Source organism: Saccostrea cucullata, unplaced genomic scaffold (assembly GCF_032062105.1).
Source record: "Saccostrea cucullata isolate Sc308-1 unplaced genomic scaffold, CSIRO_AGI_Scuc_v1 ctg8459, whole genome shotgun sequence".
Lineage (NCBI taxonomy): Eukaryota > Metazoa > Mollusca > Bivalvia > Ostreida > Ostreidae > Saccostrea > Saccostrea cuccullata.
The window spans coordinates 1-14,852 of record NW_026926217.1 but is presented as its reverse complement, the minus strand read 5'-3'; the positions used below and the strand labels follow the sequence as shown (position 1 = coordinate 14,852).

The 14,852-nt window shown below is 38.0% G+C and overlaps 1 protein-coding gene and 1 pseudogene across 1 annotated transcript; both read left to right on the top strand.

The window, feature by feature from the left end:
- Positions 1-1,670: 1,670 nt before the first annotated feature.
- LOC134271139 (rRNA-processing protein UTP23 homolog) lies at positions 1,671-4,114 on the top strand. Its single transcript, XM_062753389.1, has 3 exons — positions 1,671-1,931; positions 2,198-2,350; positions 4,083-4,114. Exons 1-3 carry the CDS (start codon positions 1,715-1,717, stop codon positions 4,112-4,114), a joined length of 402 nt encoding a protein of 133 aa, XP_062609373.1. The 5' UTR covers positions 1,671-1,714.
- Positions 4,115-6,631: 2,517 nt separating this feature from the next.
- On the top strand, positions 6,632-9,623 carry LOC134271138 (uncharacterized; annotated as a pseudogene).
- The last annotated feature ends 5,229 nt before the right edge of the window (positions 9,624-14,852 follow it).

Sequence of the window (14,852 nt, the reverse complement as noted above, 5' to 3'; positions counted from 1 at the left end):
AGTGTACACAACATATAATATTTAGATAAAAATCAATGCAATGTTGATCAATTTGACAGAACCCTGTCTCACCATAGATGAGAACCACAGACTCTTCTATAGAGTGTTGATAGTTAAACTGGGAGTCCAGGAAAGCTCTGCTGATGAAGGAGCCAAACAAGGTGCTCTGGTACCAACCAACATGGAGATGGTCAATGTTTACGTGTCGCAAGTTCCTCATCATCTCCATCTGATACTGAACTGCAAGGAAAATAAAGATGTATATAATTATAGTATACAATCAATTACCCCTATGAGATTGACATGGCGGAATAAAGATCCAAGACTTAGACCATAAGATCACCCGACTGACCCAAGCCACTACCTTGCCTTGGACAGATCAGGTCAACTTTGTTCTACTGTGATTTGTTATAGAAAAGAGTCGTAATACAAGTTCAAAGTATTTGAAAGATTTTTTATGGCCTTGACTGGAACTCCTCGGCATTGGAGGATACAAATTCCACACATCTGACAAAAACACCATTGCTAGTGACTATGTAATGGTTAAGACTCAACTTAGTTATTCAACAAAATACAAGTTCATTACAAGCAATGTTACGTATTATAAAATTTTGATAATGGTACCTTCATCGAAGTCCTCCTCTTCATTGTGTCTGGGGAAGGGGAAACAGTTCGTGATTTCTAGTCGGTTGTCTACCACCAGTCCTAGCAGGACCCCCTGTACCAGGTCTGTACCACCAGCTCCCTCCTCCTGACAGTGTTTTATGATTTTTAACACAACCTAGAAGGTTAGAATTTAAAAGCATACAGCTTAAATAACAAACAAATATAACACGTACTGCTGAATAACCACTCTAGACTAAAATACAAGTACACAAAATATTATAATGAGTGTAAAATTAATTTGCGAGGAAATTCGAAATACATTTATAAACAGGAAATTCGAGATAGAAATGTGAAGAGATAAAGTGATGGTTACAGAAACATAACTAAAATAAAAGGGATGTCAGCTTTTAATTGTGTTCTAGACGCAAAATATTACATACCAGTCCATCAATTTGAACATATTGAACCGGAGCACTTCCATGCTTTCTTGCCGACGCCATGGCGGAAGTAAAGACTTGTCAATTACACGCTTGCTGAAAGGTAAATTTTCGTCTCAAAAAGCGTTTCTTTGATATGGATTAAAATGTTTATTTCTATGGAAGAACCATCATGATGATGATCTGAAAAGATGTTTTCTGTCAACCTGTGAACAGGTGAAGAGGGTGTGAAAGTACAAACATGAAAAAAAAAAGTTTTGTTTAAAATAAAAACAACAATTTTCATAATTTCTTAGATATGGGATGACTTTTATTACATGTTTATTATAAAATTCATAGGATATTGATAAGTAGATGTCCAGAAAAGCTAAATCAAGCTAATATGTAGCTGTTTTAGTGTTTAAAATTACATCAATAATTTAAAGAGTATGTTCTGCAGGATCTGTTTTTAAAAATGCTGTACTGTATATCCTCTCATTCTCGTTTTACTAGGCTTACCTTTAGAAAAAAAAATCAACTGGTATAGTAATTTCTCTCTCCTGACCTTTTATGTTCCTTGTATCAATTGGCATGGGCAAAAATTTGTAGGATCTGTTCTCGATTGGACCACAGCCTGACAGGACACATGAATAACTTCCTCCTTATGAAATTTTATTTACAGATAGGACGACATGGGTATCAAGCGTCAGAAACAAGTGCGGAAGTCTTTAGCGTTCTACAAGAAGAACTTCGGATATTCTCCCCCATATCATGTTATAGTGGACGGCACATTTTGTAGGGCTGCACTGAAGCAGAAAATCAACATTAGAGAACAGCTGCCAAAGTACTTAGAGGCCGAGGTCAATATCTGTACCACACAGTGTATACTTGAGGAATGTGAAGCATTTGGTAATCCTTGACTTATTAATTTATATAATACTTTTCAATGTGAATTAACGAAGATGGCAGTATATGTTTCAAGTTTTACTTTTTAATTTACCTTAGCACATAGGATTTGATTTGCTTTTGTTGTTTGGTATCTATTCCATATTAAAGTGCACATTATCACCATCTCTTGGTAATTTATCTATTCTCATTGGAAAAAAAACTGCTCTTAAGGGGAAGTAACTGTTACAAACTATGAACTAGCTAATATAATGCTCTTTGTTCTACAGGCTCTGTTTTGTATGGACCCTTGAAGATACTCCAGCAGTATCAGAAAGCACCATGCGGTCACTCCAAGAGCATCAAAGGTGCTGATAAATGTATCCAACACACAACCAAGAAGACAGTTAAATACATTGTGGGCACTCAGGTAATGCTGCATTGTTTGAAGTTAACATGTGCATTAAATGAGCTTTTAGTTTTTTCTATTATATGAATGGTGTGTCTCTCTGTTTTGAAGTGGGAATTTATCAATCAAAATATATCAATAAAAGATGCAGATTATTTTTCCCGACATTTAGTATTAAACAAGTCCTGCAAGAAAATTTTGAAAAGCTTCAACTTTGATTTCATTTGAACCGTAATGTGATGCATGGTGATGCAGATGTAGGTATAAGTTTTTATACCCCCGCTCAGAAGGAGAGGGGGGTATACTGTTTTACCCTTGTGTGTCTGTCTGTCTGTCTAGCTGTCTGTGTGTCCGTCTGAAACAAATTTTCATCACAGTTTTCTCAGCAACTACTCATTGTAGAAGCTTGAAATTTTAACACAATCTTCTCTGAGGCATGCCATATGGTGGGATACATTTTTGCTCAAATCCGATGTCAACTTCCTGTTTGTCTGTGCATCTGTTGTTTCATACTTAACAAATTTTTGTCACAGTTTTCTCAGCAACTACTCATCGCAGATGCTTGAAATTTTAACACAATCTTCTCTGAAGCATGCCATATGGTGGGATACATTTTTTTTTAAATCCGATGTCAACTTCCTGTTTGTCTGTGCGTTTGTCCATTTCATACATAACAAATTTTCGTCGCAGTTTTCTCAGCAACTACTCATCGTAGATGCTTGAAATTTTAACACAATCTTCTCTGAAGCATGCCATACATTGGGATACATTTTTGTTCAAATCTGATATCAACTTCCTGTTTGTCTGTGCATCTGTCCTTTCATACATAACAAATTTTCGTCGCAGTTTTCTCAGCAACTACTCAAAGCAGATGCTTGAAATTTTAACACAATCTTCTCTGAGGCATGCCATACATTGAGATAAATTTTTGTTCAAATCTGATGTCAACTTCCTGTTTGTCTGTGCATCTGTCTGTTTCATACATAAAAACTTTCGTCACAGTTTTCTCAGCAACTACTCATCACAGATGCAGAGAATTTTTTTTTGTTTTATTAAAAATTATTTTTTAAAAACTACTGTTTAAATAAATTTGTATAATTATACTTTGAAGTTGCAATTTTCTTTATATAAGAAAATGCCAATGTTTTCATTTGAAAATTAATCAAATTTATAATTAATTAAAACATATATCACTTGATATAACTAGCACTAAAAACGTTATGTTAAAATAATTTTTTTTAATAATATTCAAAAGGGAAGTTTTATGCTTTTATTCATTCAGTACTTCTCAATATTCTCAGTTGGATCCGCCCGCGTTAGTGGTATAGTTATAAAAGTAATTAATTTTTAAAAAATCATCAAAGTAAAAGGATAAAAGTAAATTGTGTTTTCTAGGCTTAAACCTATGAGACGATGCATTTTCACAAATATTTTATGCTTAAATGTGAAGTGATATAAGTTACCGTAACTAGTCACTACTATTCCTGGATGTGTCTGTGATACTTATTTGACCAAGAACAAGAAGGGAAGTTCATTTATAATAAACACCAATTATTAAATAAAGGGTCCTTTTTTATAATGTGTTACAGAATACTGTTTTTATGACAGTTTCAAATTCGAAAATGTTTTGAATAGTTAACACGAAAATTGATGCGGTTTTATCAGTTGAGATGTTTACGTTTCATGTTGGTAATTTTTGGTCGCGCACAATAAATGGTCAATAATATTTACACTGAAGAGGTAAGGATTTGATCATTTCATAACAGATTTCAAATCCACTGTGGAACATGGAGACTGATCTGGTAGTTATAATGAATAAAGATTGAGTAGACTGTGGCTCAAAAGGGATCACAGCATCACTGATCCCAATATATTTTGGAGACAATTTTTTGCAGCTCTAGCTCTACCTGAACAGTTACGTCGTCATTTTATGTCCAAGCGTTCTTGAAGAGTCAAAGGCAAAAAAAAAACAAGATGAGTTTGCGCCAAGAAGCCCCCTGAAATGGATAATTTATTATGTCATCTAAATTAAAAAATGCACATCAAATTTCAAAGGTCAAGGTCAAGAAATACTTAGGAGACCCAAAGGAAGGTATTGTTACCAAAGAATACAAGGGTTGGAAATATAATAGCCCTAGTTTTAACTGTACATGGTGACGGTTAAACTCTTTAAAAAGTTGGTCAAACTTTAAAGTAAAGGTCAACAGGTCAAAAAATTTTTATACCAACTGAAAGGTTTTGTCACAATGAATACACATATGAAGTTTGAAAGCCCTAGCTCCAAATTGTCAAAAGTTATGGCCAATGTTAAAATGTGGTATTTTTTTGAAAAATTAGGTCAAACTCAAAGGTCAATAGGTCAAACTTGGTGGTACCCAAAGAAAGGTCTTGTCACAAGGAATTTAATACACCTGTGAAATATGAAAGCTGTAGCCCCACCCACTCAAAAATTATGGGTAAAGTTAAAGTTTTTGTGGACAAACAAGACAGACAGACAGACAGGGCAAAAATGATATACCCAACGTTTAGTCTTGTAACGTTGAATTACTTTTTTTGAGCAGCATTTCAAACATTTTCAACTTTTCATTTCACACACAAGTATATACCGGTATTTTTTTTAATTTCCGGATTTTTAAAATATATTTCTATTACTTTTTCTCCAATTAAATGGAACCCAGGTACATATCGATGGATGTGGAATTTTTTATGAACGAAATTAGGTGAAAGTTTTTCATGATATAGAGTGTAAAATATAATTTCAATACCGTATTATCATGCATAGCCATATGCTTTTCACGTCCAAAAGTAATGAATAATTTTTAATGTAAGCTATGTGTACTCTGACATTCTATATAAATCAGCAGGCACTTAGCAATGGGGAAGGGGGGGGGGGTCTGATCCCCCATTCGTTACTATAGTAAAGTGATATAGAGGAAATGTAGTGTTGTATGCAAAAAAATTCGAACTGGAAGAAGTTTGCATTGGAAAAAAGGTTTGCCTCTACCCCCACTCCCACCCCAACGATATAGGATTTCCCGACGAGTTTTTTTTTTTATTTATTTATTTATTTATTTTTGCTTGTAAACTTTTTTTGGTTTGTTTTTTTTTTTCTTTCTGGCTTCCCCCCCCCCCCCCCCCCATCTTCAAAAACGATCCTACGTCACTGATCAATGAATGGACCAAATTAATGTCCGAGATATAGTCTTACCGAGTTTTTCCCAGCGATTACCCTCTTTGCTGTTCTTCACTAAACAGTATTTTTCTTTTGAATAGCGGGGGGTCAACCTTTTTGCCCAGCCGGGGTCTATTGATTTTAGGTGGGGCAAGGGGGATTTTTAACCGGGGAAAGTGACTTGTCAAAAATAAAATCAAATTTAAAGCCATAGATTTAAAACTAGATATGGCCCTGGGTTTGTATGATCTACTCAGTATTTGCCTTCCTCTTTTTCTAAATATTTATAAATCAGTATTAGTTTAGGGTAGGGCAATCAAAAGTTTAGGTAGGGCAAGTGAATTTTAACCATGTACTTGCAAGGCGTCGGAGGGGGGGGGGGGAGGGGGGCTAGTGACTAGCCCCCCCCCCCCCCCTTTTTAAATGCAAAATTAGACAATGTTAAGCATTGGAAATTTGGGTTTACCTTTTTCTGTTGGTTTACCCCCCCCCTTTTCAATTTGCTTGACCCCATGACTTGCATTTGGACAAGTGTTTTAAAAAATCTTTTTGTCAGGCCTTTGTGAAACATATTGTGATCGCGGATACAAGGAATATTTAAAATGCCACATTTTTGCTGTTCAAAAGAAATCATCTCCTCTTCCCCTTATTTTAAGACATAATTTGAAATAATTTACAATAAAAGAAAGGGACATTTAGTAGGCACCTACATGTATAATATCGATCTAGAAGGTCTTGTCTGGGGAAAAAATTGCAACTGACATGTAAAATAAAAAATACATGTATATAATTAAAAAAAAAACATGTGCAATGCTACATATTTGTTGTGCCCCTAGTATACAAAAAGTGCAATGTCCATCTTTTTTCATTGTCAAAGAATTCCTACGCCAACCCCCTCCCTAGAATTAAAATTATTTTTTTTAATTATTATTACATGTATTTGAATTCATGCTGTAGTAGTGCTAATGATGGTCATGAAAATCAGAAGCCAATCCAATATCAAAGTTTCTAAAATTGAAAATCGAATAAAGTTTTTAAAATCACTACACATCCGCATAGCGAAAAAAAAAATTAATAACTATTCTTCAAGGTTTTTCACTTTTTTTCCCCTTTTTTAGAAAGTGGATGAAGATGGGTACGAATATGTCTCCCAAAGAAAGAATACAATTTTATAGAGATAAAAAACTCCAGAAACTGTCAACAAAAGCTAACATCCTCCCAGAAACAAAACTTCCAATGAGACTAAATATAAACAAACTGCAGAGGCAATAAGAAAACGTCTTTATAGGGCAAGACGAGTCGAATTAAGAGAAAAGGAAGCTGAAAGAAAGAGAAAATATAGAAAATCGTTAAAGGATAAAAGTGTTCGTGTCTCTGCAACCCAAGAAAACGTTTCTAATGTGTGGAAATCTGTGTTTAACAACAGGACAAGCAAGCACAGGGCGTTAAAAAAATTGAAAGATGCTTTACCCCATCCCCAAAAAAAGGAGGTCAGCTACTCTTGCGGCATATTTGAAAAATACGAAATCACCTACAACAGAAATTCTAAAAAACGCTGATGTGATATCATCACCCGAAGAACAAAATGAAAAATCAACAGAAAAAGCTGTACTGAGAGATTTAAAAGCAACAATTGATAGTTGCAAGATGAAAAGATCAAAAGATTCTGTCGCATGAATGTACTCATTGCGTCTGTCAGTGGGGAACAAGTGACCCAGAGCAGATGCCGAAAAAATCTTGCCAAAACTCTTGGATTACCCATTCGACACATAAGTAAAGGGAACAGAATTCGAACAACTGTGTTGAAATCGGAAAAATCCTGTTGGACCTATACATCTAGAAAAACACGATCGAGCACTTCCAAATGAAACAAAACGACTTGCGTACGACTTTTGGCTACGTCCAGGTGTGTCCCGACCAACAGGAAATAAGTCCGATATCAAACGAGAAAGATTAGGACCAAAAACCTACACAAGTCATCCAGTGCATGTCCTTGAAAAAACTCAAACTGAAGTTTACCTTGATTTCATTTCCGAAAATCCGGAAATTAAAATGTCTCAAAGGTCATTTGAAAAATGCAAGCCATTTTTCGTCAGACAGGCCCGGTCAAAGGACAGGCATACCTGTTGTTGTAGATATCATATAGAAATAAAGAGTGCCTTTAAATCCTGCATGAACTTTCGAAAAAAGATTTTAAATTCAAACGGGAGTTCCAGTGGAAACGATGTCCCATTATTCGAGTCTATAAGCGATTTAGTAGATGCCACACTGTGCTCTAACCAAGACTTAAAATGTCTAAAGCGGATTTGTGCTGATTGTGGTATAGAAAAGTTACACCTACTCCCCGAGGAAACTGGAGAGGCTGAAATTGACGAAACAGTTAAGTGGGAAAGATTTGAGAAGGTGGACATAAAATTTAAAAGGCAACAAATTGATAAGAAGCTTGTCTTAGTTAAAAAGGAAACAAAAGTTAGTGAATTGTTTGCACATTTGAAGCAGCTATTAAAGTCGTTTCCATTGCTCGCATCGGGCAACTTGGCAATACAGCCAATTTCACAGTCTTGTTTCTAATCTTCCGCTAAATCACTGCGTCTGTGTGCATGACTTTTCTGAAAATTACCGGTTCACAGAACTAAAGCAACTACAAAGCTCGTACTTTCAGAGGACAGATGTCTCAATTCAAGTTTCTATTATGCATCGCCATGCACCTCTTGACGTAGATGGTATAAAATTCAGGAGAATCCGGAGATAATCACTGAACACTTTTTTGTTATCAGAAATATCAACAGCACGACCAGTATTTTGTCCACGCTGTGCGGAAAAGTATATCTGAAATCTGTCATCCATCTCATATCCCCCGGAGACCATGCATGAGTTTACTGACGGGTGTGCAGCCCAGTATAAAAGTAGACATTGCTTTGGTGACATCATAACTCCTGTCAGGATTTTGGGTTCAAGCATTTTACCCGAAATTTCTTTGAGACAGCTCATGCTAAAGGTGAAGAAGTTTTCTTCAACTCGATTTCTCACGAATAAATTTTCATACATGTAACAAAACTAATATTTCACAAAAATCTTCTCAGTTACACTAAAGTTGAGTAAAAGAAGCGAAAATTTGGTGAATACAATTAGGACATGTGACCAGTCTGCTCTAGGTCTATAAATACCTTTCAAACCTCTTAATCGTTGAAGGAATGTTTTTGTAAGAAATTCACATAGCTTCTGTGACATCAGGGTTAAATTCGCATTGGTCGTTTAATTAGTTCAATTTTTTAAAAAGGCCAATTTAAATATTTGTATGCCCGGTACATACAGTATACATGTAAGCTTAATTGTTTTTTAAATTTATACAAATTTATACATTACAGGGCCTCAAGATGCTGCAGGGGGGCTTCTTAAAAGGCAAGCAGACATGGCGGTTTTGAGAGGACAGGCACTTATACAAAATGCACAGGACCTGTACGATTTTGCAATTTCTAATTTGACCATGACAAAGTCCGTGTGCCGACGTAGAATCTTTCGTTTCATGGATTGCATTCCAAGAGATGACAACTTGCGATTTAAGTCAGTACCTAACATCAGGTCTGTTCATAAATTATTTTCGAGACTCCGACGACGAAATAACAATCCGCGAACTGTCCTGTTTCTGTGTAAAGCATTCGCATTCCTATGATGAATGCTTAAATGTTCCAGCAGCTGGGCATTTTCTAACTATTAAAATGATACAGGAAACTGACACCACAACCGATGTCGATCAGGATGATGACCAGGGATCCATGGCAAAAATTGTTTCTAAGGGCCAGGTTATTGCTGTGTACGCAGATGACCCACATCAAGACTATTTCTTGTTAAAAGTCCAAGAACCTGCCCATACACTGGACAGCGACAAAACTGATTCGTGGGGCTCGACATTACCAGCTGGTACTGATGTCATAACTGGTCTTTACTATGACAATACAAAACAGAATCCTCTTAGATATAAACTTTTAAAACAAGAAAGGCAAATTTTCCAGCAAGTGCAGCAGTTTACATCTGCTCCGAAGTAGATGCAAGGGTCACTATTGATTTAGACGAAAATGTTCATTTGAATATACTGCATGCGATAAAGAAATTCTTATGTCCTAGATACGTGTAGGTTGACTGTTTTTTAATACTAATACATGTAGGTTAATGTTTTTGAATCGTATAAATACTCTACATACACATAACGACATGGGAAATCAATTATCAAAAAAAAAAAAAATACCGTATGTATTTTAAAGTATGAATTGATAATTGTCTTATGTACTTCGTTTTTGAAATATTGTTTAATATATCAAAGAACATTTCCAGTACGTAATATACTCAAATATTCATTTGCTATAATGCATGGTACAAAATGCATAGATTGTATGGAAGGGAATTACCGCCAAAAGTCTATGTATTTGCTTTTATTCTTATTTGCCTACTTCTTTATGCTTTGTTATTATTGTAATTATATGCCACTTTATTGTTTTCGTATTCGTCTTTATTACATTATACTTGAGCTTTTATCGTTCTTTATTTTGTCCTTACTTCTATGTTGCTTTATTTTTGTGAATACATTCTACTTTCTTTTAATTTAAACTGTTTTTTAAATAAACTATCTTGATTATCTCGATTACGAACGTAAATTCAATCATGTAAACAATGCCACCTAGCGTTATAATGGGCACTAAATTCAATGAAGACGAATGCAAGTTGTCTGAATTTAGTGCCGCATTAAACGCTAGGTGGCAGGGTGTTCGCTATACGAGTGTTGGTAAAAATAGGTAAGCAAACCAGGGCCGGGGTTATTAAAGATTTTTCAATTTTCTGCCTTAATACTTTATCAATCAACTTAAATTTCATGATGTTTGTTATAAGTTCAGGTATGTACCCGATAATGCCATTTCCTCGGAAGATGGTAAGATTTTCCCTGGAAGACTGACTACAAAGTGATGCTTCCTTCGGGAAAACTTACAGTGAGACTCCTCCCAGGGAAGTTTCAATATATAGCTAGTCTTCCGTGGGAAATCTAGCTGTATATAGCAATTCGTCCCCCCTTTATAGCCACCCCTCCCCCGAATATTTTTTTAATCATAAAACAATGTTTATATGCTAACGTTTTCAGTTTTTAAGAAAAGTTATCCGTCCTACATGTATATGAATAAATGTTTAAATGAAACCATTTTAATAGTGGTTAATAATTAAATCATTTTAACCATTTAGTTTGACATAATAATCTTCACGAGTACAAATGGATAATGAATTCCGCCCCCCCCCCCCCCGGGCCCGTGGATGCCCCTCCCCCCCGGGGGCAATCGCCCCCGTGGCACTGTGGTTACGGCGTTGCCCCCGGTTCCCACGCCTATGCATTGTAGTCAATTAATATATTAATAGTCATGTACTTAGTGGCATATGTACATATGAGTAATATTTGGTACTGAAAACAAGTTGACACCCCCCCCCCCCCCCCACCACCACCTAATACAGAATTTTCAAGTTTTAAAATTTTTTTTTTCTCTACTGGCTGATGTAAAATACGTTGCGTTCTATAAATTTTTTTCTTTATTAAAAAGTGCTATTTCAATGTAAAATTTAAGCATAAAAAAGGGGGAGTTTCTGTATGCCTAAGGTGTTCCCCGGTTCCGACTTTGCCTACCCATAACACTCCTCACTCCTTTGCAAAGCCCCGTCCCTACAATCACACGCATGAGCAATTACTATCTGTCGTGAAATAAAGTTCATTTAAGTGGAACCAGTAGGTAAAGGGGGGGCCCCCCCCCCCCCCCAAAATTGTCAAAGTAAACATAAATCACAGTTTCGTCTAGAAAATGTAAATATGCCCATTTAGACCTCATTTTTACTCTACAAAATCTCTAGAACCCAGGAGCTTTCGGGGGGTTCGCCTCCTGACCCCCACCAGGGCTTTGCCCTTACCCCCTGGGGGCCTCAAAGGGGGCCCCCAGACCCCTTGCCTACTTTTGGCGCCCCATCTAACTTCATTTCCTAGATCCACGTCTGGGGAAAGTCCTGAAAAACAACTCAATTTATAAATTTATAAAGGGGTATCTAGTATTAAAATATTTAACATTTTTATGTCAATTAAACTGTTATACTGGAATTCAATTATCCAACAAATAACTTTCGTAGAGTGATATTTTTCAGGCGAGAGAACAGTGACTAGACCGATTTTGAAAATTCAAGCTATCCGCTGAACTTGACAAGCAAAAAAAAAAAAAAAAAAAAAAAAAAAAAAAAAAAAAAAAAAAAAACAAGGAAATTTCCAAACTTGAAAATACATACGTCGACAACCGGGGGGAGGGGTTAGCCCCCCCTTTTTCCCAAAGTTAAACTTAGTATAGACATTAACATTACTGCGTAGGTTTAGCCCCCCCCCCCCACTTTCCATGGACACGATGCAGTATAGGTTTAAAATGTGGAAAGTGGTGGTGTTTTAAAAAAAAAAAATTCGCACTGTAATTTGATCCCCTATCACCACCACACACACACGAAATAGGATTTTTGTGTTTGGCAGTGGACATTTCTCTCCCTTTTTTTTTTTTTTTTTTTTTTTTTTTTTTTTTTTTTTTTTTTTTAAGGTCTAAAAAATATTTCTTACGCTTTGCCCCCCCGGGCCCCCAAATTTCACTTTGCTTCCGAGCCAATAAATCATATTAAGGGGGCGGGGTGGGTTTTGGGTTAGATTCAACTTCTTCTAAGATCAAATTTAAATTACATACTACATTAACCTTATTTAACCCCTTTCAAAAAATGGGTCGGACTTTTAATGAAAATATTCAGTAAAGTACCGGTATGTAAAGTTATGTCTGAAAAAAAGAGGCCGCTATTCCTGTGTGCCCAGAAAAATAAATATTATATGGAGTTTCCATCATTGGATCGTGTATGGATTCGGCCTTGAGATATTCGATTGATAAAGTATTAAGGCAGAGAATTGAAAAATCTTAAATAACCCCGGCTCAGGTTTTTGACCCTTTTTTCCAAACTGTAGCGAACACGCAAGTTCTCGAGGTGATCATGGAAGTTAAAACTGGTGCATCGTCTAAGAAGGCCAGAACAAATTCCAAGTAAGGCCTCTGAATACAAGGTTCATCGCCCTGGAGAAGGTAGCCGGGGCATTACATAGGCCAAACCCCATGAGCACAAACTTGAACAGACCACACTTAGTCAGAAAGGCAGTCCTGTCCTGGGGCGGATATTCATCTGGTGAAAAGCCGAATTGGCGTCCAGGTTAGAGAACCACACATTCCCTGTAAGGGTGTTCAAGCATTCGTCTGTCAGGGGTAGGAGGAATACGGTACGTCCTTCCGAGTCATTAAGCTGCCATGGTCCAAACACCATCTTACATGGCCGTCTTTTTTTCTAATCAGGATTGGGGCGGAGGCCCGCTGAGACAAAGAGGGCTGTATCACTCCGGCCTCTGGCATTTTCTCGAGGTGGAATTCCTCTTCACCAGCAAAGAACATAGGGTGCGTCTCATCCGCTCCTTCACAGGGGTTGCGTTTCCAGTATATATTTCGTGCTTTAGTGCGGAGAATTTCCCGAAGTCAAACTCACTCCGAGCAAAGACATCCTGAAATTCTGTTAGCAGATTAGCTAACATAGCCCTCTCATCTGATCTGAGTTCTACAAAGGAGCGCTTTTGTAAGTTCTGTGAGAATTCAGGCACCTCATGGGTGGGGCTGCTACCCCCAGATCCCCTACATCTTGGCTAGCCACAGTTCTCACCAAGTAAGGCACCGGCTGATGTGGATCAGCCTCCACCGCCATACCTATATGGCCCTCAGTCAAGGTCACATCTTGATTAGAAGCGTTCACTTCACAAACTACTGCATTGTCCCCTCCCTCATGATATGTATGGGACATAAGAATTACATCCGACTGCAAATCAATCACTCAGCTTTTGATCCAGATGACTGGGACATAAAACAACAGAACCAGCCGGGACCCGCACCTTTCGGGCCAAGGTCACTCTAGCCTCCGGAATCTCTTCAGCTCGGCCGAAATTCATCTTAATGGCCTCCCCTCCCAATGTCAAGGTCCCAAGTTCTAAATCTAAAACAGGCCTTCCGGGTATGAAGAAACTCCATGCCCAGCAACATAGGATCGTGCAAGGGGGGGGGGGCTATATAAAGGTCAACCTCGTGAGTCTGACTCCCTAAGTTAAAGCCACGGGCCCCACCATGAAACCTTTGAGCTTGGTGTTTTTACCAGCCTGCTGCATAGTTACATGTCTCAGGATGGAGGCTCGTCGACAGAACACTAACCTCCGCCCCCGTATCCACCACGGCACTTACCCGCAAGCCTTGAACAAGTAGGCTAACTGAAAAACCTGTAGATGGGGCAACTGTCCTGTGGGTACAGTCGGCTCTACCCCCTCATCCACTGGTCTCTGGATTAGAATTATCTGCGTTGTTTCTCCCAAGATCCCTTAACTTTCCTTTCCTTTTCTGGAATGGTCCAAGAGGCTCTGACGTTGAGTGGGGGGCACAAGCATCCCCACTTCCACGTTCAAGGGTGCCTCTTCCTCCTCAGCCGAAAAAAGCTCCGGCGATTGTGACATGGAGCTCCGGGGTCGCAAATCATCCCCAGGGAGAAAGGGCGCACTAAAGTCTGCAAGTTAAGGCTGAGTTTGTGCAGGCACAGGGTTCCAGGTGAGCTCTGTGGGATGAACAGGCCCACGATCAAACTCGGGGGGGGGGGGAAATGTTTTAGGCCTCATAGGCCTCTGAGACTTTTTGGGCATATTTGTAGGTGAGTTGTGCAGGCCTCATGCGCATCTCGGGCATCCAATCGCATTTGTAAGTGAGAGGTTCAGGCCACACGGGCATCTCAGACTGTCGATCCTTAAATGGTGTATAGGGTGGAAGGGCGGGGTTGAGGGTGTAGTGTACACCCTCACTTAAGCGGCTTGATCTAAATCCCATAGTGGCAGGGCCCCCAGGTTTGCTGTGTCTCCCACAAGGAAAGGCTGGCTCAAGCCGAGCGCACATGACCTAAGCAATATACTTCATTACCCCACCTCTGTTGATTTTTCCATGAAATCCTGGCTTACGATTGGTTGAAGTCTGTCACGTGAAGAAAGGGTATAACTTTACCCCACCTCTGTCGATTTTTTCGTGAAATCCTGACTTACGATTGGTTGAAGTCTGTCACGTGAAGGCGGTGGATTTTTTTTACCCGGTCAGTTGTAAATCTATACCCGGTCGATGTATTACGTCACAAAAACAAACATGCCGTCATAATAGGCACAGTATAAGCCTGATGAAGCATTTAGCAGAGAAAACCATTTATAAACTACAGATAAAACGTAAATGTTTCATCGGTGGGGTAAATTGTTACA